At 43.5% G+C, this 25,596-nt stretch overlaps 3 protein-coding genes across 5 annotated transcripts in view; 1 reads left to right on the forward strand and 2 right to left on the reverse strand.

Annotated features, from left to right (window-relative positions):
* ninl (ninein-like) overlaps positions 1-6,226 on the reverse strand; it is a 30,169-nt gene extending 23,943 nt beyond the window's left edge. For both annotated transcript variants that reach the window (XM_031579509.2, XM_031579508.2), the window contains exons 1-4: positions 6,005-6,226; positions 4,542-4,753; positions 4,281-4,377; positions 2,776-2,969 (exon numbers count right to left, since the gene is read on the reverse strand). In XM_031579509.2, the coding sequence (XP_031435369.1) occupies positions 2,776-2,969; positions 4,281-4,377; positions 4,542-4,724 (474 nt within the window). In that variant the 5' untranslated portion in view covers positions 4,725-4,753; positions 6,005-6,226. The remainder of the gene's footprint in view (positions 1-2,775; positions 2,970-4,280; positions 4,378-4,541; positions 4,754-6,004) is intronic.
* A 3,653-nt stretch (positions 6,227-9,879) lies between these two features.
* aifm2 (apoptosis inducing factor mitochondria associated 2) lies at positions 9,880-18,084 on the forward strand. Of its 2 annotated transcripts, none has more exons than XM_012827561.3 (9): positions 9,880-9,989; positions 10,447-10,628; positions 10,789-10,904; positions 11,164-11,283; positions 11,441-11,533; positions 11,718-11,826; positions 14,085-14,237; positions 16,647-16,847; positions 17,438-18,084. In XM_012827561.3, the coding sequence occupies exons 2-9, from the start codon at positions 10,454-10,456 to the stop codon at positions 17,587-17,589; spliced, it is 1,119 nt and encodes a 372-aa protein (XP_012683015.2). In that variant the 5' UTR covers positions 9,880-9,989; positions 10,447-10,453; the 3' UTR covers positions 17,590-18,084. The 2 variants fall into 2 exon arrangements, with proteins under 2 accessions (XP_012683015.2, XP_031435128.1); XM_031579268.2 differs by lacking the exon at positions 9,880-9,989 and adding an exon at positions 10,008-10,343.
* A 1,163-nt stretch (positions 18,085-19,247) lies between these two features.
* Positions 19,248-24,189, reverse strand: elovl6l (ELOVL family member 6, elongation of long chain fatty acids like). The gene is made up of 4 exons (XM_012827550.3): positions 23,846-24,189; positions 23,291-23,422; positions 21,781-21,932; positions 19,248-21,621 (listed from the first exon to the last, which is right to left on the reverse strand). Exons 1-4 carry the CDS (start codon positions 23,944-23,946, stop codon positions 21,203-21,205), a joined length of 804 nt encoding a protein of 267 aa, XP_012683004.2. The 5' UTR covers positions 23,947-24,189; the 3' UTR covers positions 19,248-21,202.
* Between the last annotated feature and the right edge of the window lie 1,407 nt (positions 24,190-25,596).

Genomic DNA, 25,596 nt, shown 5'->3' on the forward strand with positions numbered 1-25,596 from the left:
GGGAGGGAGAGAGACAGCGAGAGAGAGAGGGAGGGAGAGGGATAGGGAGAGAGACAGAGAGAGAGAGAGGGAGGGAGGGAGGGAGACAGCGAGAGAGAGAGGGAGGGAGAGAGGGGTGGAGAGAGAGAGAGAGAGAGATAGAGAGAGAGAGAGAGAGGAGGGAGAGAGGGGTGGAGAGAGAGAGAGAGAGAGAAGAACACATGTAATCTCCCAAGCCACGGAGGCCGTCAGCGCAGCATTACATAAAAGGCCTAAATATTTCAAAGCAACCGACAAAAACACAGGGAAGACACTCTGGGATAAAAGGATGTGATTCTAAAAACTAGGGATGGGTTCTGGCTTGTGGCGCGCGGCGGTCAAATATCACTTTTGTTATTGTATGTTTAATTTGACCCAAGGCTCACATATCAAGTCTCCACCCATACACCCACACATTCACATCTCATTCTCTGTTGTGTTGCTCTCTCTCCCTCTCTCTCTCTTGCACTCTCTATTTCTCTCTCACACACATACACACACACACACACACACACACACACACACACATACAATCTGTAGACTCTATCTTTGGCCTTGATGTGTAACTCAGTTCACATTATACTTCACACAACGGCCAAATGACTCCCAGCAAACTGCCAGGCCTGTCTATCAGAGGCCCCTCACTGTGATGCGCTGAGCCCCGCCAGCTCACTTAACACTTAGCAGGGAATCCTCATTGCTTAGAACAATAGGAGAGAGACCCCCCACTTCTGACATCTCAGAGGGGAATGACTATGATCCTCTTTGCCACTGATAAAGACCATCTGCAACCCATAACAATAGACAGTACTGGCACACAAGGCCACCATCCTTTCATTTGTCCTAGTGGCCTTGATTGGATCCATGACCATAGTAAATAGCATGACTGACACCCATCCTTTCTGCCGTGACCTCAGTGTAAGAGATCGCGATGAAAAGAAACCAGGAAATTCAAACTACTGATTTAAGGGGAAGCAGCCAATCCCTGGTTATTTTTTCTTATAAAGTCAGGTTCATTCCAATGCCTCAGTCAGTTACAGGAAAAAGAGGGGGGAAAGGATGAAATATACACAAGTATAGTGCACAGACACACTCACAGACACACACACACTCACAGACACACACACACTCACACACACACACTCACACACACACTCACAGGCACACTCACACACACAATCACAGACACACTCACAGACACACAGACACACACTCACATACACACTTAGACACACACTCACTCACAGACACACACTCACACTCACACACACACTCACAGACACACACACACTCACACACTCACAGACACACACTCACAGACACACACTCACACACACACACACTCACACACTCACAGACACACACACTCACTCACAGACACACACTCACAGACACACTCACAGACACACACTCAGACACACACGCACAGACACTCACACACACACTCACAGACACACTCACACACACACTCACAGACACACACTCACACACACACACACACTCACAGACACACACACACTCACACACTCACAGACACACACTCACACACACACTCACAGGCACACACTCACACACACACTCACACACACTCACAGACACACTCACACACACACTCACACACACACTCACACTCACAGACACACTCACAGGCACACTCACACACACACTCACAGACACTTACACACACACTCACACACACACACTCACAGACACACACACACTCACACACTCACAGACACACACACTCACTCACAGACACACACACTCAAACACACAATCAGAGACACACTCACAGACACACACACTCACAGACACACACTCACACACACACACACTCACAGACACACTCACAGACACTCACACACACACACACACACTCACACACACACACTCACACACACACTCACAGACACATACTTGGCTACCTAAGGAATAGCCAGACTGACTCATTTCCTCTCCATTGCCACAGGTATACAAGGGAAGAGGGAGAGGGAGGGACAAGGGAGGAGAAAGAGAGTGTGGTAAGAGAAAGACGAGAGAGAGTATTGCATGAGAAGGAGGACAATTCCGGGAGGAAATGACAGAGATGAGTGCAGTAGAGATGGAAAGAGAGTTAGAGAGAGATAGAGAAAGAGAGGAAGCCAGAGACAGAGCCATTATGAAGACTTTAATAAGAAGAAGACAAAGAGGAATGAGGGAGAGAGAATGGAGGAGAAGAAGAGAGAGAGAGAGAGAGAGAAGGGCATGCAGCTTTGATCCCAAGCCAAGAGCAACACTGAGGTGTGAGGGTGGGGGCCACAGGGCTAGGACTGAGGGGTGAGGGTGGGGGCCACAGGGCTAGGACTGAGGGGTGAGGGTGGGGGCCACAGGGGGGGGGGGGGGGGCACAGGGCTGGGCTCAATGGGCTCCTGCTCCCACATTCCAAACACCAGCACACTTCCTGAGGCCAGAGGAGGCCGACTCAAATGTGCTTACCTACGGGGTTCAGAGCCCAGACTCAGGTATGCAATACCCTCCACACACCAAACTGGCCTTAAACAGTCTCTATACCCCAAGTGAATCTAGGACAATGCTTCTGTTTTTTTGTTCTAGAAGCTTCTGTGGTCCCAGTGCCAATACCAGCAGTAATCCATCCAGCTGTGGACTCCGTTGTTTGGCTGTTTTAGAATCCTGTGCCTGGCTGCAATCATGAACTCCAGCCAACCCCTCTACAAGCATTTTCTCCAATGACTCATGCGGATGCAGCTCGTCCGTTACCTCCACGCTCTCCAGTGAAGTGGAGCGTCTGAGTTTGGCCCTCCTCACTCCGGTGGTTTCACTCGTGTCGGTGCGGAAAGGTGGGGTCTCCTCCGAATCGGCAGTCAGCTCTGAATTGGGTCGGTCCGGCCGGCTCTTACGCCCGTAGCGTTTCGTTCCTTTCACAAACTTGGGCTTCACCTCTTCAGGGATCGCTTGACAAAATAATGAAACGGAGACAAGAAAAGGAAGAGTAAATATTACTGTGGGCATAAAGATCAACAAAACAATTTGCAAGGCCAAGAATTGTGATCTGGTTCCGGGGAGTTTGGTGGAGCACAAAAACACCATTACCACCATAGACGTTTTTTTACCATGCTGGCAGTTCTCACATCTGTTTGACATTATAAGTGTCTTTATTTAGGTCTCTCCCCAAATGCAGTTCCTCAAAAAGACATCAGACCTGACAGCACCTCAAATTATACACAATTCTAAAAGTGTGCTACAAGGCACAAGCGAAAGTATGCGATTTCTAAAAGGCTAGTGAAATGTCACAATGAAATACAGACAAAATGGCCGGTTATACCATAATTGCCCTGACCATATTTGGTCTCAGCTTCATACAGTGGTATCCGAATAAGCTGAGTTTGAACAAAATGAATGTAATCAAAACATCAACCTTCCTCTGGAGCCCGACCGCAGCTGAGATGACCCATTACTGCTCATTAGACCTAGGCGTCGCCACCATTTCTTTTTACGCACAATTATATGAAAAGACAGCAGACTTGTAGCTCCTAAAACACTGAAGTATCGGCAATTCTATAACAAATAAAGGGATAATAAAGGGATTCTGAAATACTGTTCTTGCTCTGTAGGATTAAACTGAGGGTGTATATTTCCAAATAATTAAATATATTCAAAATAATGGCAACCTGTCTGAACTATGATGTGGACGGCTAGACTGTACTGATAGTAACACAAACAATCTAACTATCAAGCAGACAACGAAAGAGAACTAACATTCAGAGGGTGACAGCATTTACAGGAAAAGTATTCACCTTTGTTTACCAGACAGCACTGTTCAATAATCAATAATCAAGTCCTTCATCGTTCATCTCAGCACAGGCCACTGACCCCCGCCACTGCACTGATTAAACTGTTTACATAAAGCACTCAACAATCTTGAGTACAACATATAGCAAGCAAACAAACCTGGCCATTGTTTAACATGAGATTTCAGATAAGCTAAAATCCAGTTCCCTTCACACTCTAGTGCAAGACATTGTTTGCGTAAACTCCATTGTAAACACTTAAAGCCACCTTGAATGTACTGCAACACCTTAACAAAGCTGAAGGGAAACTGCACACGATTCTACCTCTTGTTCCAAACAAACAATATGACAACTACAGTATGTTAGGATCAATAGGCTTATAAAAAAGCAATCTAAAACAACTTTTTGTTTAATTTGCCAGACACACAACCGATACACAAACAGCCCTGATAAGGATATTTTCTTGTTTCTTACCTGGCTCCAGGTAACTGCTCTCTTCCTCAGAGGTGCTGAAGTCCAGAGAGCGTGACAACACCGTCACAAATCCCTCCTTGAACTCCTCAAAATTCACCTGAACAAAGAGTGTAAAAAGATGCTAATGCACCACGGCGACAACAGATGACTTTCAAACATATCTCTCACATTAATACCGTTATGACGTTCTTTCAAGTGAATGCTACTTCAGTTACAGGCAAACATGAACACAGAGTGAAAGTTTAATGGTACCCCACCTACCCGGGCATAATGCTGTGGCCCCAGCAAGGTATCCAACAGCAAGGACAGATGGGCATCCAGGTGTAGCTTATTGCAAAGCACAGTAAGCTCCTCTTTGTCCAGGTAACCGGTGCCAGTGGTGTCACAGCTGTCGAATTCCTCCTTCAGCTGGGCCACATAGCGGTTTTGCTCTTCCTCATCCATCCCACCACATACTGCTGGGCTACACTTCTCTATCGGTGGGGGTGGGGGAGGGGGAGGGTTAGCGGGGAAAGCCACAATGTCAACAACGGTGAAAGGTGCATGAGTTGCACTTGATACAACGTTAAAAAACGCTCAGAGCTCTTCGAATGTTGTGTTATAAGCGGGGAACTCACTCAACGCCCTACTCGGTCGGAGCTCTGTTACCGTAAACTGTTACAAGGGAGAGTGCATAACTGTGGCTAGACATTTTGCGTCTCTCCAGCAGTGGATCGGTCCTCCGCATTCCAGCGAGGAGCGAGAGGCCAAAATCGTCTGCCTGGGTAGTCATGTCTCGTAGGCTACACAATTTTTTTGACGTTTTGGAGGTCTCGATTGTGCTTACATAATCCCAGAGGGGCACAAGCTGTTACTTGCTAACCTTATTTCGTTTGCACACCAGAAGCAAAACCAACAATCAACACTCTATTTGTCATTATTCCACCCAAAAGCAACAACTTTTCATTGAGAATCCGTTATAGCCAAACACCTCTGTGATGGCAGATTACATCAATGGTAATCTTAATCTAAGATTTTTTTTACTGGACAAACTACATGCCCACTCTCCAGGGATGCTGAGCTGACCGCTGACCACTAAGATGGCATGGCCTCAGGCTTCATCCTCGTTCATCGATATTGGTTTGACCCATTTCCACACATACAATTAAATTGACTTCGATTATTCATGCAGGACTAGTGTACAGGCACAGGTAGGCTCACGGTTCAATAGATTTAAGAAGTTTGATATTTTTACCGACAAAAAATAACGTCACCTTGATGGTCACTCACTCACTATTCGGGACTCATAAAGCAACCTGATTAAAGAATGTATCACATCTCGTTTGTTTGAATGAATAAGTTCACTAGTTGCTAGTAGATCGCTACTATGGCTGTACTGTAAATGTGGCAGAAAGGAATGAATAAACGCAGATAACACTATTAACAGGAATTCAGGCAGAGCTTTGGGTCTTTCGGGAGTTGTATGGCTTCACAGCGGCATGAGTGGAGTACGCTTCACCATGGGAACGGGAAACGAAGTGAAACAAAAGGTGGCACAAAATGGAGAAAAACGCTGGACAGTAAAAATAACAACTTAGTTTTCCGCCGTCTTGCTGCATAAAGTAGGCTAATGGTTTAGCTGTAAGTAGTTAACAGACAGTTCAAATTATATGCTACTATTGTGCGATTCTATAATGGTGAACATTCGAACACGTATCGCTAACATAAAGAAATATGAGTCCTACCGTTTCAACTGTACCGTGGTCACCACTGAAATTCACGAACGCGCTTTGCCCCTCGATTGTCCCTCCATTATTGTTTTTTACGAGTTTACAGTAAGGTTATTCTCAGTTCGTTGTAGCCACACATCTGCAGAGTGACTGTCGGCAGACTAGTGGACACTGTTAACCCAACCACATTCTCTGAGCAAGAGCTGCGCAGAGGGATTCTGGCGCCTGGTACTGGAGGGTACTGAGAGATGCTGTTCTGCTCTCATCAGAGAAATGAGCTCCACACAGCGGCTCACATCCCCTACTGGCCGGTCGACCACGATGACCGGTGTACAAGAATGAGTGAGTGACGGTCAAAAATGAATATTATTAACACATGCAACCGACTTCCGACTGTAGTTGGGTTTGAGAAGGACAACTGAGGGACAATATCATAAAATAAGTCATTCATAATACTGATACTGGTTCTACTGGGGCACATACATGACCAGAGGCTATTTAAATGAAGTAATTTGGATAAACGTTTCCTATTGGCTATAACCTATTCACCCTGTATACATATGCGCCTGCTAAGGCATGGAGATAAAAAGAGATAGGCTACATAGACAATAATATTCCAATGTCGAGTAGATACAATGCGCCGGTTTCTTTGACTTTTTCTGCTATTTATAATGATGCATACAGGAATAACCCTGGTACTGAGAGTGTACACACAGGAGAAACCTGTAATCTCTACATAACACAGTGGGTAAGGGTGGACAAATACGCTAACCACACAGGATCTAACACACAAGCATAAACACCTATCACACAGAATACAGTGGCAACTAAAAATACACACTAACATTAATACAAGAAGCAAGGCACAATTCAACATTAACATTCTTGCTACATTCGCACAGCATGCTGGGATCACTACATCACACACACAAATGTGGAAGCGTGCTCCCCCCCTGCATGCTACTGCCCAGCCCCCACCAGGCCGGTCAATTGTCCCCAATAACCCAGGCATTCAACACCTAGTCTCTCCACTGCTAGGGCAGTTGCCGCTGAGAGCGCCCCCTGGGGGGCCTCCGTGTCACAGGGAAAATGTTCCTGTCCTTGCGCACGGTGGCGGCTAAAATGACGCAATTTCCGGTGGCGCTTGGTGCACTTTGGTGTCATTTCGCACACCTCCCAATGTTGGTATTGCGCGGCTGGCACATAAGCAAAATGAACGAGACGGAGATGAAAGTTGCAGCTCTGTCTGTGTCTGTGCCTCTCCATGACCCTTCAATACAGGAGTATAAGGATTCCCAGATGGCACTGACGGAATCGCAATATAGACGACAAACTTTAGACAAAGGACCACGAGGTGAATCAAAGGGTTCTGGAGGTGTATTTCAAGGTACTCCTGCACAAAGGGAGATTACTGCAACAATTGTACAAACATTTGTGTGGTTTACTAACGTTACTTGCCTGATGGAGACTTGAGGGTCAAAACTGTGGATGTAGGCTGTGCCAAAACGTCCCCGGAGCCTGCTGTGTAAGGGGCTCTGGCTCAGCTGACGGTGAGGGTGCGAGGACCCTCTGGACTGGCAGCGGCACGGCAGCATCTGGCATAGCTGCAGTGGTGTCCCCGTGTCCTGGCAAGGCACTGGAGCGGGCATCTCATTCCCCCCTAGTCACCCAGGGGGCTGGGTGCATCTGCCGCTCCTTCCGGCCGTCCTTGGCACAGGGACATGGCCAGGGTCAAGGGTCAGCCTCGTCAAAGCTCTTGGTATATAGCCCTTCAGCCGTGCCTACCGATGCTGCAGCTGGTCAATAAGAGCTCCGATGTCTTCTAGCATGGTCATCCCGGATCCCACTTCTGATACTAATGTAAACATTAAATCATCATAAAGACATGCATTGCATCGTATGAATATGAATGAATGTTGGTGGTGGTGGTCGGAGGGGCCGTTGGCGCTGATTGGCAGCCACGCTTCTGTCAGTCTGCCCCAGGGCAGTTGTGGCTACTGAGGTAGCTTACCACCACCGGTATGACTGTGTATGTATGAATGACTACTGGACTCTGGACTCTGTAAAGCGACTTCGGGTATATAGAGAAGCGCTATATAAGATTTAATTGATTGATTGATTGAATGTCGAGTAGGAACAATGTGCAGGTTTCTTTATCTTCTCTGCCATTCACTGTGACGCACACAGGAAAACACTGCCACTGAAAGGGGCAAACACACGAGATGGGTCTACTCTCTACATAACACAGTGGGTAAGGGTGGACAGCTAAACTACACAGGATCCAACACACGGGTATCTACACATATCACACAGACTAAAACAGATAACAGAAGTAGACTCGCATTGACACAAGAAGGAAGACACATTAACATTCTCGCTAAATTCGCACGGCCCTCTGGGATCACTACACCGCATACACACACATGTGGAAGCGCACTACCCCACTGCATACGTATGTATATAGAGTGAGTGAGATCTAATCTTGCAAAAGTATACAACCCCCCTGAAAGTCATCCACATTTTCCGGATTACAAAAGACACTTGTACATAATTCCCCCCGTCAGTATTTATGGTATATTTCCAAAGCCCAAATAAGTTATTTGTCTACTAACATTGAAAATAAAATAAATAGAGAACTCTGAAATACTGTTTGCGTAAGTGTTCAACACCTATACATTAATACTCGTTAGATGACCCTTTTGCTGCAAACGCATCCTTAGAGCACCACTGGACCCACCCAAGAAAGTGTAAATTGCATCACCCCACCCACACACTTTGTACAGAAGGCCATTCCTCCAAACTAAGCATTCAATGAAGACATTGGTTGGTGAGGAAGGCCATCAGAGTCAAGATATCACTCTATCAAAAAAAGTCTGGCATCTGTGCATGGTGGCGAAAAGAAGCCATTGCTTAAGAAGAGCTACACTAAAGCATGTGTGAAGGTTACTTAAGATGTGGGGGAATGTTCTTATGGTCAGAGGAGACCAAAATAGAGCTTTTTGTCCAGTCCTTAAATTGTTACATGTGGCATAAGGATGTCCATGGCTTAAAAGACATTGTAGTGAAATATCATGCTGTTGGGATGCCTGCAGGTACTGGGAAACCTTTTGGAATTGAAGGGAGAATGGAGAGAAGTAACTGAACAATACTGTAAGGAAACCTGTTGCAGCCTGCTGTAAAAATAAGTTTTGCGAGAGGGTTCACCTTACATCAGGACAATTTCCATGTATAACCCTCTTCCACATATACAAAGGTACACTATCAGGTCTTCTTCCTGCACCGATGCAATGTATTCAGAAGATGGCGACAGAGTGCTGGACGTACTCGTATACGATTAACAGTTGCCTATCCTGTAGTTGTCAAAGGGAAATACAGAGTTTCTTATTCTACTCCTATACACAGAGCCATGAGTAGTAACTGCAGCAGACTGTAACCAGGTGTTCTAACTCGCCCTAAACATCTAACATATTTCTATCCAAAATACTAGACTAGATTATAAAATTGCCATAATGTTTCATTGTGCAAGTAAAGCACATCTCTTTTGGATAGGCTAGATTGTGTATGAAACCAGAATAGTGTTTGTGGCTTTGTGCACGTAGGCACGTTGTGCACGTACACACTACTTTTATAATTGACGAAGATTTCAAAAACGTTGCACTGTGCACTGCCCGCGTTTCTATTCATGCCACATAATAAAAGTAGACTATAGACAGCAAACAAACGATCACAACTGGCCAAAAACATCAATAGTATGTCTTGATGCACCAAAAGAAAGAAAGATCAAAAGAAAGGACGGAGGACTCAGTTCCAATTTCAACCAATCTGGAGCAAACCCGAGATTCGTCATTGGCTCAATGCAAACAAATCCCGCCTATTCACTCCCGGAATAGCCACGCCATTGGACCAGCAGCCGAGCATAACACTGCAGGGGGAAAACTTCTGATACAAGTGTGTCTTCTGATTTGAATTAAATAGAGCATTTGTAATTCGTCTTTGGTTGGTAGGTATGATATTTTGCGTCGACACTAATTTATGATAAACTTTCGGAAGTGATATTACTTAGGTTACTATTCAATTGAAACGGAAAGTCATACTTTTGACCAAACAGCATGCTATATCCGATTTGTTGTTTGGTAACGGTAGGCTACTTGTAGCCAGATGTGGTCAGAACTTAAATTGCAATGAATAAATATTAACATCAACAGGTTGTTATGTGATAGGCTAGAATACGCGCCTAATCTTAATTGGCTGGGTATGCTATGAAATGCTTAGTCATTCTTCGTCATCGTTCTATAATCGTCATTTGAATATTCCGAATTCTCCGCATTCTGTGTTAACTTGCATATCTAGATAGGTAGGTTATTGCTGGAGAGCACGACCACCGTGGTTGTTATTGAGTCTTGCAAACCTGTCATGTTTGGACAGTTTAACTGAATGTCAGTTTTTTTTATTTGCAGGGCAACAATGGGTGGCAGGCTATCGGTAGATCCAGATACACACGTCGTAGTGGTTGGTGGCGGTTTTGGTGGTACAGCAGCCGCTCAGCAACTTAAATCCTATGGCATCAAATTTACACTCATCGACATGCGGGACGCTTTTCATCACAACCCGGCTGCACTGCGCGCCGCAGTTCAAAGTGGTGAGCAGGCCCTCAAGACTGCATACTTTCTCGTAATATAATCATATGACAACATGCTGCATCTTGAATGATAAACCACAATTTTCTTCATGTTCTTATTCATTATTTAGCTATTCTTTTGTTTTAAAAGTGTTTGTATGCGTTTCATTGTTCATAACAGGCTTTGCCAAAAGGACCTTCATTCCTTACAAGGGAACCTTCGGAGAGAGCTTTGTCCAGGGGCATGTAGTGAAGGTGGACACAGATGCAAGGGTCGTTGTTTTGGGTGATGGACAGGTATAAGCTATGCATTTGAAACATACCTTCAAACGTATGCAAAATGAAAACTGCCAAAGTGCATAATGTCTAAAACTTAAAGGGAAAGTTTGGGATTTTTCAACCTGGGCCCTATTTTCGATCGTTAATTGTCCTTAGTAAAAGTTTGGTCACTAAAAGATAAAAAAAAATAGGGCCTAGGTTGAAAAATCTCAAACTTTGCCTTTAAGCATGCATGGTGATCTGTATCTGACTGATTGCTTGAATGTCTTGATCACAGGAAGTGTGTTATACACACCTCATCCTGTGCACTGGAACAGATGGTCCTTTTCCTGGAAGTTTCAATACAATCGCCCCCTACCAAGCAGCCATCGAAGCTTATGAGAATTTGGTCAAAGAGGTACATTGTTGTATCATTTTCCATGTTGTGGTTTTCTTAGGCGTGTAACCAAATATCTCAAATACAGTATCCTATGAATAGGCCTAGCTGTTTCTTCTCAAATACAGTGTCCTATGAATAAGCATAGCTGTTTCTTTGTTGTGTTCACTGCTTTCAGATCCAGTCTGCTGACTCTGTGGTGGTGGTCGGTGGTGGTTCTACTGGTGTAGAGATGGCCGCTGAGGTCAAAACAGAATATCCTGACAAGAAGGTAACCTCCCGACCCACCTTGCATGGTCTGAATGTTATGAGTGTGCTGAGCGGTTACATATAGTCACACACATAGACCTACATCCATCTGTACACACACACACACACACACACACACACACACACACACACACACACACACACGCACACGCACAGATTCTAACGGCAGATCTTAAAATACCCAGGTGATCCTGATTCACCCCCACATTGCCTTGGCTGATGCAGAGCTCCTCCCCAGCGTGAGGGAGCAGGCCAAAGAGGTACTGTTGGAGAAAGGGGTGGAGCTTGTGTTAGGTAATGCATTACTTCTGCTAAGAAGGTTTTTTTTTTTTTTTTTTTTTTCTCATTCATTTTTTTATTTCCAGATCAAAGACGTATAAACAAACACATCAGGTAACATACTATATAGATGCAGATACATGCTAAGAACCATTTCATATGTTCGTCCCCATGGCATAACGATCTGGGCAGGTGTGGCACAGATTTGGCTAATTTGGATAATGGGATAAGCATGGATGATAAGATCTTTGCTGCATGCTCATGCACCACACCTTTGTATCCCTGTCATACGTGGTCCAATCAATCATTGGGGTGTGTCATTTGACAGTATCGATTTTTTGCCAACACTGTGTGATTGTGTTGTGTTGTGTTAAATCACATTTATTAATACAGAAGGGAACGTGTCGTGAACTATGGGGGGAAAAAGTTGTTTTGAAATAAACAGTCCCCAGCATAGAGCCAGTGATTGAGCTTTGGGTTGCGTATGCCTGCCCCAAACAATGCTGTCCACTTTGCATAATCCCTGTCTGCATGCTGCCTATAATTGGATGAGGAAGTTTGATCATTCATGATATTGGAAATCTGTGACAGGGAAAAAAAAGGTTTTTTTCGCAGGTCCGTACTGCCATGTTTTCCTGTTCGCACAGCAGTTCAACATGCAATTAGCATTTTCTTGTCTTAGCCGACGCCCAGCGAGGCCTTTGATACCTTAGCCTATCTAACAAGCATATCCAGGCTGTGTAATGAGCTAGCTGATAAGTCCATTTATGGCTGGCTCCAATAGTCCCATTTAAAACTGCTTAATCAGATGGGAGCTGGCTATGGGAACGATCTAGTACTTGACATTTGACCACAGTAACTGTTAAATGGGTATGGCACAGATAACAAGTTTATCGTTCATTAATCTTACCATTCAGCATCTGTAAATGAATTAGAAAAAGCTTGTATTCCATTCAATACAAAGTGCCCTAGTTTGTCGGCGGCAGGCAGGCCCAGGCAGGTCACAGGGTGATAAACCAAACTTTCCCACAAGGCGTGGATTTTGGATATAAGCATGGCAACATATTGTTTTTTGACAGGTAACATTTGAATGTGCCAGTCACAAACCATCATTGCTCAAGTCGGATTTATCTATCTATATTGGAAGAGTGGCGTAGTATTATACATATGTTTGTGTTAGCAAGGACAAGGAGGCAGGAGCAAACTTGTGTTATTGGTTAATGCAATTAATCGATCTTGGATACCCTCGAAGTGAACCAAAGAATAAAACGTTTGTTTTAAAACGGTTAAACCCTTTGAAAGACTTGAGCATCTGAGAAGAGGTAGTCCAATTTGTCTGACTTGAATGATATGCTCTGTAAGCAGTAACCAATGTCATCCATGATGTAAATACAAAATAATGACATTCCCTGTTATTTCTACCCACATATTGTAGTCTTATTAGACTGAGGCAGAAGAAGAAAAGCCACGCACCAGCACATTTGCCACAAAAGACCTCTTATCATAGTTACCCCAGATGAACCTGGTATGCCGCAGCATTGGCATCCTTCTTTCATATCAAAACACAGTATATCACCTATGCTATTGGGGTGTGAAAGTTGCCTATTAAGAAAAACATTTCAGCAAAATGAAAGCTCTAAACTTATCTAGATTGTTAAATTGAATATGTAGCCTATGATATGTTACAGATGTTTGGACATTTTACATTCTAGTCTAAAATAGATTATTTAGATTTGTACGCCTACGTGAGATGGGCTATATCGATCTTAGTAAAAAAATAAAGTTAGAATGTATGTCGTGGAATCTTGCTTTTTTTTACAGGTTCAAAATCACAAAGACTACCCTGATTTAAAAATATAACCAATCAGTTTGAAGGGATGCGGTAGGGCATTTGTCAAGCTACAATTTTGTTTCAATGAATTTAATTGTTTGGAACAACGGGGAGTACTACGATTTACTGCCCAGAACCCATGGCGATATTGCCATCTTCCTACATTGTGATCTCGTCTGACGAATTCCGTTTCAAAGCGACTGCTCGACGATGCTATCGGCCGGCCTTAACCAAACCTTATACTTATTATCTTTGGCCTGGCGCTGCCCACCTAGTGCCTTTGATCACACCTTTACCGCTTCTGTTGCAGACAGGTGTGCATGCGCTGCTGTTCCCGCCAGCCGTTGTCGCCGCCAAACTAGGGCCCGTAATCTTTTATAATGAGTTGTATTTCTCTTAGGTCTTATTATTTAAAGGTTTCCTTGTTGTTTGTTGTGTTTAGGACAGAAGGTTGCCAACCTGCAGGATCTGAAGTTAAACGTGACCCAGAAGGACATAGTCGTCACTACGGATAAAGGCACCGAGCTCAAAGCCGATCTCGTCATCTGTTGCGCGGGGAACAAGATCAACTCGGGAGCATACAGCGCCACAATGAGTATGTGTTTGTGCGTTTGCATATGTGGGGGTCTGAGCGTGTTTGTGCATGTTTGTATTTCTCGGAGGGATCTGTTTGTTTAAGAATATAAACACAGTTGGGCCTCCACCAATAGGAGGTCACTGTTGACCATACACAGCTTAGCGTACGTTTAAAACCGTGTGGGTGTATATTTACACTGAAGTATATGCCCAGACACGATTGACCTCAAAGTAAGGACTGGGGAAGAGATTGAAATTTTGTTTGATTTGGGGATTGAAAAGGCTAACTTCATAGAAATGGGTGACAAGGAGCATCAGTCATCTGTAATCTGTTGAAAATGACTAAACTCTCCATACTGTCGCAGCTTATCTGATATGTCCACCAGGGTGAGCCATTGTTTCTAGAACGCCTGTCTTGATTCTAGAATGCCTGTCTTGTTCCGTTTCAGACCTTTTACGGAGACCTTCTTGTCAATCATCACAATAACTCACCACCCACATTGTTAGATTAGATGCTTAATCAGAAGAAAAAGAAAATCCTCATATCAACCCTATCAATATTTATTAAATTAAGTTATTTAGCATGTTATACAGGCATATCAAAGGTAGACTTCAGGCACAGACGGGCATATTCAGGGTGAACTATGTACACTGCTGTGAAAGAGTATTTGCCCCCTTCCCGATTCCTTCTATTTTTACTTATTTATCACATTGAAATGTTTCAGATCATCAAACTAATTTTAATATGAGACAAAGTGAGTAAACACGAAATGCCGCTTTTAAATGATCATTTCATTTATTGAAGGTAAAAAGTTATTCAAAACCTATATCACCCATGTGAAAAAGTTATTGCCTCCCTAAACCTAATAACTGGTTGTGCCCCCCTTGGCGGCCACAGCCGCAATCAAGGGTTTGCGATAACGGGTAATGAGTGTTTAACATCGCTGTGGAGGAATTTTGGCCCACTCATCTTTGTAGAATTGTTTTAATTCAGCCATATTGGAGGGTTTTCCGGGCATGAACTGTCTGTTTACGGTCATGCCACAGCATCTCATTCAGATTCAAGTCAGGACAGGACTTGGCCACTCCAAAACCTTCATTTAGTTTCTTTTGAGCCATTTAGAGGTGGACAATTCGGATAATTGTCGTGCTGCATAACTCAACTGCACTTGAGCTTTAGGTCACGAACTGATGGCCAGACATTCTCCTTCAGGATGTTCTGGGAGAGAGTATCGGTCGATCGATCATCAGTCCACAGAATCTCATCCCAAAAGTCTTGGGGGTCATCAAGCTGTTTTTTGGCAAATGTGAGACGAGCCTTTGTGTTCTTTTTGGTCAACAGTGGTTTTCGTCTTGCAGCTCTCCCATGGAGGCCATTTTTGACCAGTCTCTTTCTTATTGTGGAACTGTGAACCCTGACCTTAACAGTTCTTTAGATGTTAGTCTGGGCTTTTTGAGACCTCCTGGATGAGTCATCAATGCACTCTTCGAGGAATTTTGGTTGGCCAGCCACTCCTAGGAAGGTTCACTACTGTTCCAAATTTTCTTAATTTTAGTAGATAATGGCTCTCACCGTGGCTCGCTTAGAAATGGCTTTGTAACCCTTTCCAGGCTGATAGATGTCAATGGCTTTGTTTCTCATCTGTTATTGAATATCTTTAGATCACGTACTGCTTTTTGAGACCTTACTTAACCTTGCCAGACAGGTTCTATTTAAGTGGTTTAGATTTAACAGGGCTTGCAGTCATGCCTGGGGGTGTGAAACTGAACCCAATTATCAATAAAATGTGGTTTTAGTGGATTCAGTAACTAGGGGGGCAATTACTTTTTCACATAGGGCCAGGTAGGGTTGGATAGCTTTCCTTCAATAAATGACATCATCATTTAAAAACTGCATGTTAAGTTTACTCTGGGGTTATCTTTGTCTAATATTAAAACTAGTTTGATGATCTGAAACATTTAAGTGTGACAAATATGAAAAAATAGAAGAAATCGGGAAGGGGGTAAATACTTTTTCACAGCACTGTATCATAATAACCCAACCTAAGACCTCTGGCTGCCATTCGGTGCTGTTCTGCTCTGGTTCATCTAGTTCTGCACTGAGAAATTCTTTGTTTGACATAACATAGAATGAAAACATTCCACTCATCCCGATAGACTGACACGTACCCTAGCACGACAGGTCAGACGGGTTTGCTCTCTCCCACACCCTGGTACTTGGGCATGATTTATTTCCCCTGCTCAAACAGAGATGTCCCCTTGGTGATAAGTGTGTTTCTGTTTACATAAAGCTGATTGGGGTGTACAGTAATTGTACTGGTACTCAGATGGCATCAGAGTGAGCTCTTGTTAGTGTGTGTGGTCGCCTGACGACCTTAAACCCTTCCTACTCTGACTTTGTGAGTCTGTTTGTTGCTGCGCCTCACAGGTGAATGCCTCGCTGGGAACGGAGCCTTGAAGGTGAACGAGAACCTTCAGGTGAGGGGTTTCGACAGGATTTATGCGCTCGGGGATTGTACCAACGTACAGGAGCCCAAGACGGCGTACAACGCGGGGCTCCATGCCGGGGTCGCGGTCACAAACATCATCAACAGCATCACCGGAAAGCCTCTGGTCTCATACCAAACAGGTGACTGGCGTGCGAAGAACACTCGTCATCTGTCATTTAAAAAAAAAAAAGAAAGAATGATCCGTTTGTCCCCATTACATTCCAAAGCCACTCCTTAAAGAGCTCTGCCCCACATAGCAGTAGTCAAAAGCGGGCTGGTGCACCCTAAAAGGGTGGAGATTGCATTTCCCTCGGGTGAAGTAGCAAGTGAACCAGGTGGTTTTGCCCCAATGGCACTGTATGTCTGGTGAAATGTTTCAAGTTTGTTGTTTTGACCCAAGTTTATCTTGAGCTGTGAGATCACTAATCAAGTTTATCTTGAGCTGTGAGAAACTTGATTAGTGATATCATGAGCTGTGAGATCACTAATCAAAACTTACCTGTACGTTGGTTGCTGAAATGACCCATTAGGTTCATCCTTCTTACCTGGGATCTCTGTTCAGTCCTACTTGTCACTACCCAAGTCTTCAGCACAGAAAAATTGTTACCAGTAACGTTTGGTTCTTGGTCTATGTTTTAAGTAAATCAGAACCAATAAGCAGAGAGAAGACTAATACATAAATACAAATAATATGTCAGACCGGTTAATAATCTCCCCTGTTTGTTGACAGGTAATGTGACCATGTTGCTGGCCATGGGGTATGATGATGGGGTGGGGCAGTTCAACGGCTACAGGCTGCCCCGTTTCCTCGTGGCTCAAGGCAAAAGCAAAGGCCTGCTCCTGTGGAAGAGTTGGAAGGACATGGGACAGACGTCCCCGTAGGATGGGGCTGCCTGAAGAAGTTGTGTCAATGTCCGTCCACACCTGTGCCTATGAACCGTCCTGTCTTCACAGCTCAAGTGCTGACTGACTTTCTTTTCAGGGGAAACGGTGCCTTTGAAGATACCATCGCTAGATGAACGATAATATTGTCATAATAAGAGACGACATCCCGATATAGTCAGGCCTTTCATGTTCTACCATCTTATTTACAGGTGGAGTACTCCACCCTTTAATTCTTCCAACAACATACCTCATGTGTGATTAATCTATTATCTATTAATGCTTTCTACCATCATTTATCACGTTAGTTTACATTCTATATTGGTACCGTAATAAGCTATGGGAAGATGTATCTGCCAATATCTATGGTTTTCCAAATGTGCTATGTCCTGTATGCAAAAAGAGGAATATAACGCAATATTTTCAATATGGTTTATATGAGATTTCTATTGAATGATATATAAAATAGTTACTCTTAATAAATGTTTCACAAAATAATGTTACATCTCTTGATAACGCCAACAGAATATCATAACATACTTATTCTATGACCCGAACACTGCAAAAATGCAACATAACACTGTGTTATTGGTGAGTATGAACACCGTTAAAGGTGTCGATTGCAATTGTAACCCAATACAATTTTGGTCAACAGTGAATCACCTCCCACAGTCCTCTGTCCATGAAAAAGCCTGGCATTCGTACACACTCCTGAGTATGCCTGGCATTCGTACACACTCCTGAGTATGCCTGGCATTCGTACACACTCCTGAGTATGCAAATGGTAAACAAAGGGGCTTAAACTGAGCCACACACAGCCAATCAACATGTTGTTTCAGGAGCATGGAATGTAGGAGTGTAATTTGATTGGCTGTTGAGCTAAAATAAAAATAAAAACGTTTCTCTAGAACTGCTGACGGTACCTTTAATGTTTAGAGATCATGTTCTCCATAAAGATGTCCTCTGAATGATCAACCAGTATTATAGATCAGGGGTTTTCAACCGGGGGTCCGTGGCCCCCTGGTGGTCCACGACAGCATTGCAGGGGGTCCGCGACATGAGCCTATGTTGATCAGTTCACCTTTTGAATGTTTTTATTTTTATAAATTCACTTTGATATTTTAACATATTTCATGAATTCGAAGAAATTACACTGACTAGTGCTACAAGCGGAATATGTGCGCAGGGGGAGGGGGCGTGACGACGGCGGTTAGTGATCTACCCTGATAACTGCCCATATTTAAGTGTTATAGGCAGAATATCTGTGCAGGGGGAGGTGGCGTGGCGGCGGCTAGCGATGTACCCTGATAATTTGACATATTTAGGTGTTATAGGCAGAATATCTGTGGGGGGGGGAGGGGGCGTGGCGGCGGCGGCGGTTACAAACACGCACACGCGTGCAGGCACATCAGGGGGCCGCAAATTACTTTCTAGTCAGAATGGTGGTCCCTGGGACAAAACCAGTTGAAAATCCCTGTTATAGATCATGGACTATCCATGGACACCGCAGGGTTCCAAACATAACATGTGAATGTCAGGACTTTCAGGTGGTGTAAACCTCCATCAAGGCAAATCTAGCCCTGCATGAGTAGACACCTGTGTGTTCAAGGTAATGTGAAGGCCGCCCCCCCCCCAAGTGAAATGACATCAAGACATTGTAAAATAATAGCAGCTTTATTAGATCATACTGAATAATTGATAATTTGACATTCATTTAAAAAAACACACTTGTTCAGACAAACTGAACAAGACACACAATGGCTTAAGTCCTCAATTGGCAGGGGTTACAAAGAGAGCGATGTACTCGGTCTATCCACGGCGCCTCTACGGACCAATACAGCATTGTAACAGACAAAAAGCACTAAAACGGTTGGCACAAGTTTTTTTTTTTTCCCTTTCATTTAAACTATACAAGTGATGGGTGAAATACCTCTTGATAACAATGTATAAAACAGCTCCTTCATCTGAACCACTTGGATTAAATCAAAGTGATGTCAGTAAATCATAAGAACTTCTCATGTAAACAAATATGACTACGGAGAGAAAAGAACTGGCCGCTGTGATAAGAGTCTGAAGAATAAGCTAGGCTAAATCCAACACCAGTTCTAACTGTAGAAAACACACAACTAAATATTAAAATGAATGTTTCTTCAGAAGTGGTAAAGAGGACATGAACTATCAATGACATTCCAGGTTCACTCTTCTGCAAAACCTGATCTAGACTGATATACGAGGTAGACATTTTGGTAAAAAAAAAAAATATATATATATATATTCTCTCAGAGAGAGACGATATTTGGCTGCATAAATGTGTATGTAAATTGTGTGTCCCTCAGAGATAAAATCGTCACCGGTACACAAACATGGTCAAAAACTTGACTAGGACACACGCCCATCTCTTAATGTAGAAACTGTAACATAAATACATACAACCACAAAAATATTTTAGTAGAAAAAAAAATAATAAAAAGTCAATGGGCACAACATATCCAGCCTGATCCACCAAGCCATCATACAATCCCTTAATAAATAAGTGTTAGAATAATAGGTTTGAAAAATAACAGCCCAGAGCACTGCTATGAACGTATGTACACACACAAATACAAAAACATATATATATATATACATAATAATCATGTGGGGAGTATGTAAACCTTTATCCCTCAGCCTGCCTGAAAAGCCATGACGTACCTTCAATAAGTAGGGTGCCTCACTCAACATAACAAACACTTCTAATAAAAATTGAAAAATGTTGACAATGATTTGGGCGGGGGGTACATTCTCATCCAGTCTTCCATGCTTCAAATGGAGCTTCACAGGATTAACCGAAAACCGGTCTGGCCAGCTAACATCCAAAGATTCTGTGGCATGGTCTCTCTCTCTCTGTGCATAGCCTTAGTGCATAGGCAAGAACTAGCTAAGGTCTTCAATCAGGTATGCCATAAAGAACTATCTTAAGTCTTCCGGCAGGTATGCCATAAAGAACTAGCTTAAGTCTTCAATCAGGTATGCCATAAAGAACTAGCTTAAGTCTTCCGGCAGGTATGACATAGGTGCACAAAGACAGTCTCAGCTTTTCAACAGTTTAGCAAAACAAAGGGCAGTTTTGTTCAGATCAGGTTAGTTGACTGGAATAGTTGGACACACAAATACCTGTATCCTTCCAGAATCACTGTTTACAGGGTTCAAGATGGTATCTGTGTTTGTTTAGTTAAGCTTTTATCTGAAATGTTTCCCTAGATAAACAGACGCAAGTCAGTAAAAGGCCTTGTATTAATATTTTTGGTATGCCTGGAGGATTAATGAAGTCATAGGCGTTGTGTTACTGGTAGACCCCGCTGTGTAGAGGATAGTAGAAAACAATGACGCCGAATAGGTTAAATCATGCCAAGTTACATTCTCAATTCTCCAGTACCATCTGTCCCTCCTGTGTCATTGGTGGGCTATAAAATGATTTATGCACATTGAGGGAGATATGACACCAGACAAAACCCTTGTGTAAAAAAAAAAAACCTGTGTAACACCAACATACTGAGCCTATTAAACGTTACAGTGAAGACTTTCACAGATAAAAAAAAAAAAGACATTGCAAAAAAAAATCCATCTACTCATCTTAAGCAGCCTTCACTTTCGATCCCTTGAAGTAGGTCTTGTAGAAGAACGAGGCGAAGAGCACCAGGTAGCTGAGGTACATGAGGGAAGCCCACACAATATTGTCAAGGTACGAGGTGCAGTCCCCATCCTGCATCCACTGGTAAACCAAGGCGACCACCGTCAGGCCCATCGCCATCTGGGCCATCTGGGCGGAGGTGATGACCATGGCGCAGGACTTGGGCACTCGGTAGCCAGCGGCGCGGGTGGCGTAGTAGCTGTACATCATGGCGTGCACCATGTAGTTCATGGTCATGAACCAGCCTCCTCCGGCCACCTGGTCCTTGTAGGAGTACCAGGAGTAGAGCAGCACGGTCATGTGGTGGTACCAGTGCAGGAAGATCAGCCGCTGCTTGCGAAGCACTATGAAGGCGGTGTCACCTGAGGTGAAAAAAAAAAAAAAAAAAAAAGAACATGACAAACGAGACAACTACAATTAGTCCGACGCCTAACAAACTTGTTCCCATATCTGTGAATTTTCCAGTGTGTTTAACGGGCTTGGATGCAAATGTTTTATGGATCGCAATTGTGTATGCTTACCCAATTCAGGCGCTTTGCTTACAACAAAGGCATATGCCCAGAATTTGGTGACTGGGCCATAGTAGAAGCTCTGGTGACAGACAGACTGCTTAAAGCCGTAGGTACGAAGTATGTACACCATGTAGAACCCAGTACGGACTGCTCCAACGATGCTGTACAAAAAAAAAGAGGGAGAAAATGATGACAAAACTGGCAAAAAAAAAAGAAGCTTATTTTGGGTGTTGGTGAATATCTTTGAACACACTGAAGAGATTAATTCATAAGGGTCCAGAAGAAAACTAAATCAGCTCACAATCCAAAAACAGTCCAACCTAGTTTCTGTTTTGCTGGCACAGCATCTTGGGTTTACAACCACGTGAGCCTACTCAGTCTTCCTGACGGGGGCAACCATGTAAGCAAATGGCAGAGGAAGACATTCTGTCCTTTTACAAGCTATGGAAAATGACTGTGACTAAGCGACAGCTACGGAGTTAAAAATGTGTCCCCCAGATTCAAACAGTGGGCAGTCACCTGGTAGAGAGGATAATCAAACTCCAGAGAACAACAAAAGCGTCCCCATTTTCTCCCTCTAAACTGCTCAATGCTATTGTTTCAAGCGACACACTCCAGTGGGTTTTGCTTTGGTTACCAAGACCGTTTAGGAGGTGCTACTCCTATCGTGTTGAACACGAAACACGAAACAGCTGAAATGGTTGCTATGCTATCTCCCCTATGCTATCTCCCCACCCATTATGGTTAAGATCCTGCAAATCGGTGTTACAAAATAGGAAGAGAACAGATTAAATGGCTATTTTGTAACTGCCTACCTAGAAATTTACATGAACCAAAGACCCATTAAACCACCATGCAATAAATTGCTCTTTAAGTCATCATTTCTAAAACGCCACCTTCCATTTCATCCCATAGGAAAGGAGTTGCGTTGCAGGCCTACTGTCAAGGGATTAGGGGCACACTTCCCTGACAAGCCCTAGTTTGTGGGTCAACAGTGCCAGTGGATTAGGATTAAAGGACATACATGGCCACAGGCTGTGCTGCAACTACTCACACACACACACACAACATACAGCCAGAGACAGCGTCCATTCACTTCCACGTGCGTGTATGTCTAGTCTACATACACACACACACACCACACATATTCACACCCAAAAGCCTCAAACACCCAAGACTACAAACACTTGAAACATCTCCTCACTCGCAGTCAGGAAAACGTTTTATTGACCGCTTCAACAATCTATCCAGCAAGAATTAGTGGATGGTGGTGGATGACATTTTTCAGCATGACATTTCAGACCACACTGATCTCTCTAAATCAAGTCATTCCACAGCTACTCAGTCAAGCATATACCAGTAATTTACACAATATACATATATGTACAATATGTTTAATTAGGGAGAAAATGCTGATCCTCTTTGTGAATTCAGTATATTGGTATTCAAGTCACAAAGCCACACACACTGTTGTCTACATGTGGCCATTTACCTTGCCACAGTAAATATTTTCACTCACCTGAAAATGGCCAAACTCAAAGACCACACGATCATCGGTCTGCGGAGGTCAAGTTTCGGTCTGTCCTTCATGAAGTGCTGTCCCCCAAACACCAGTGCAGCATACAGGCCACAAAATACAAAGGCCTTCCTCCTAAAAAAAAAGTGTGAAATCCGTCATCAGTTAAAGTTGATTAAGAAATCAAAGTGTATCTGCACTGATTAGGGTTACACGCCAGAAACCTCATACAACATCAACCAACTTTACGGACCGTGACGAAATTTGAATTTAGGTCATTGTGTCATATTTTTAACTGTTCGTTTGGGATTGCATACGGTTACGAATGCTTGGCCCCAAGAGTAGGCTTCACCTCTAACCTCTGTAATCCTAACTCTAAAGCGAGATTTGTGATTATACCTAGATACACAGCACTTGTGTTACGTTTTGGCACATAACCCATAAACGCATCATCAGAAAACACAAGCGAGTGACAAACTTGGCAAGCAGAACATTTAACCCATAAAACTATAATCGAGGCGAGGCAAACTGCACGCACGCGACAAGGTTTTGACTTACCAGTTCTCTTGCATCCATTCGATAGCCAAGCTCTCGTCAAAGTGCCTCTCGAAGTTGTACTCAGTAAGAGTTAACTGTTGATAATTATCCGTTTCATTCATGTTTTAGTCTTAAATTATTGTCGACAGCAGAAGAGTGGAGATGTACAATGGACCAGTATCACACCGACATCAATTGTGGAGACGAAATCCTGCCAACCTACTTTAAGAGGTCTGCGTCTCACCTGACCAGAGGAAGAACTGAAGCTATCTGGGGTGTGAGAAGTAGCTTAACCAAATCATCGGCTGAAGCTGATGATGCAATATCTCCTCCCTCGTTGGCGTTTCACTTGCAAGATGTTTCACTCAGCAAGTATGACAAGAATGAAGGTGTGACATCATTCTTTAAGGCCACAAAATCAGTGCCTGACAGTTTTCTGGGTGAAAGTAAATTTGTCAAATCTCACATGGACTCGAAACCATATATTGAGGTGAAGGGCATCTAGTGTGAACCCACTTAAGATTTACCGAATGTATTTGTTTCATACATGCCCGTAAATTATACGGATTTCCCCCGATTAAAAAAACTTGGTTTCAAAATGTATTGCGTGCTTTTAGTTTCGATAACGAAAAAATTATGCATGAATACACACTACGGTTTCTGTGTGGGCTCACAATATCCCAGCCCACTTAGGACCCCCCCCCCCCCCCCCCCCCCTGGACCTCACACATTTGCAAACCCTAGTCAAACACGGATTCTTTGGATTTCATAGATTTTTCCGGAAGGAAATATAGGTGGAAATCGAAGGGGTTGACATTTATGTTGTATTTGAATAGATGCAGGAATATCTTTGTTTGTGAAATCAGTGGCTGCATGTAGTTTCCCTGAACAACTTTTGTGCTCAACCTTATTATGAATAGAAATATATGTGAATAGATACAAATCACTCATCAATCATTTCTTTGACAGATTTATGGAAGTTGCTGCTCATAACATCTATAAAAAAAACAGGTCTTGTCACAGAGATTCAGATAGGTCATTGTCACACACAGCAAAAACACAGGTGGCTTCCTGCCAATAAGTTTGTTTTTCGCCTATAGTGCCTCAGAATAGAATGTTCTATTGACACTCCATGGAGACGTCCTAGAATGCACCCCTGAGAATCCTGCCATTCAGCATGTTATGCATAGTTGAATGTTTTCCATCAGCAGAGAAGGATCTCTTCCAAAAAAAATGCTTCTATCAGCTACATTTTCTCTCCTTTCACAACATGGTTTCTGAGATTCCCTTCAGCTCTACCAATGGCCAGCCTCAATCAGTCCCCACTGCAGGCATTTGTCATATAAATCTCCCTTCACTTAGAACATTGAACTCATTGGGAAACACTTGGATCCCTTCTAGGTACTGACACCCCTCCAGAATGGGAGATATCATCAGATACTGGTGGTTTGCGATGGCACATGAGCTTTTGTGAAAGTACTGTTTTTAAAAGGGAGCTGCAACATGGAATATTGGTCATGTCACAGGCATACATTTATGAATTAAATGGCCTGACGTCTCAACATGCAACAGGTTGTGCTAGAAAGCGTTTGGCTTCCTGGAGTTCTCCACAGGTATTCATAGGTGCATACTCTATCACCTTCACCTTTCTCTCCACCATCCCACCCTGCCTAAAATCAGCGACCACCACCATCCTCATTCCTAAGAAGCCAGCCACAAACAGCCTGAACGACTGCAGACCGGTTGCACCAACTATCATGAAGTGCTTTGAG

The sequence above is a fragment of the Clupea harengus genome, chromosome 13 (assembly GCF_900700415.2).
Source record: "Clupea harengus chromosome 13, Ch_v2.0.2, whole genome shotgun sequence".
NCBI lineage: Eukaryota > Metazoa > Chordata > Actinopteri > Clupeiformes > Clupeidae > Clupea > Clupea harengus.

Excerpts from the sequence above, each read along its gene's own strand:
- aifm2 (XM_012827561.3), top strand. The coding sequence starts at position 10,454 with ATGGGTGGCAGGCTATCGGTAGATCCAGATACACACGTCGTAGTGGTT. Across the intron at positions 11,284-11,440 it reads ATGAGAATTTGGTCAAAGAG|ATCCAGTCTGCTGACTCTGT; the intron begins GTACATTGTTGT and ends CACTGCTTTCAG. Across the intron at positions 11,827-14,084 it reads AGGGGTGGAGCTTGTGTTAG|GACAGAAGGTTGCCAACCTG; the intron begins GTAATGCATTAC and ends TGTTGTGTTTAG.
- elovl6l (XM_012827550.3), bottom strand. The coding sequence starts at position 23,946 with ATGAATGAAACGGATAATTATCAACAGTTAACTCTTACTGAGTACAAC. Across the intron at positions 23,423-23,845 it reads GAATGGATGCAAGAGAACTG|GAGGAAGGCCTTTGTATTTT; the intron begins GTAAGTCAAAAC and ends CTTTTTTTTTAG. Across the intron at positions 21,622-21,780 it reads AAGCAAAGCGCCTGAATTGG|GTGACACCGCCTTCATAGTG; the intron begins GTAAGCATACAC and ends TTTTCACCTCAG.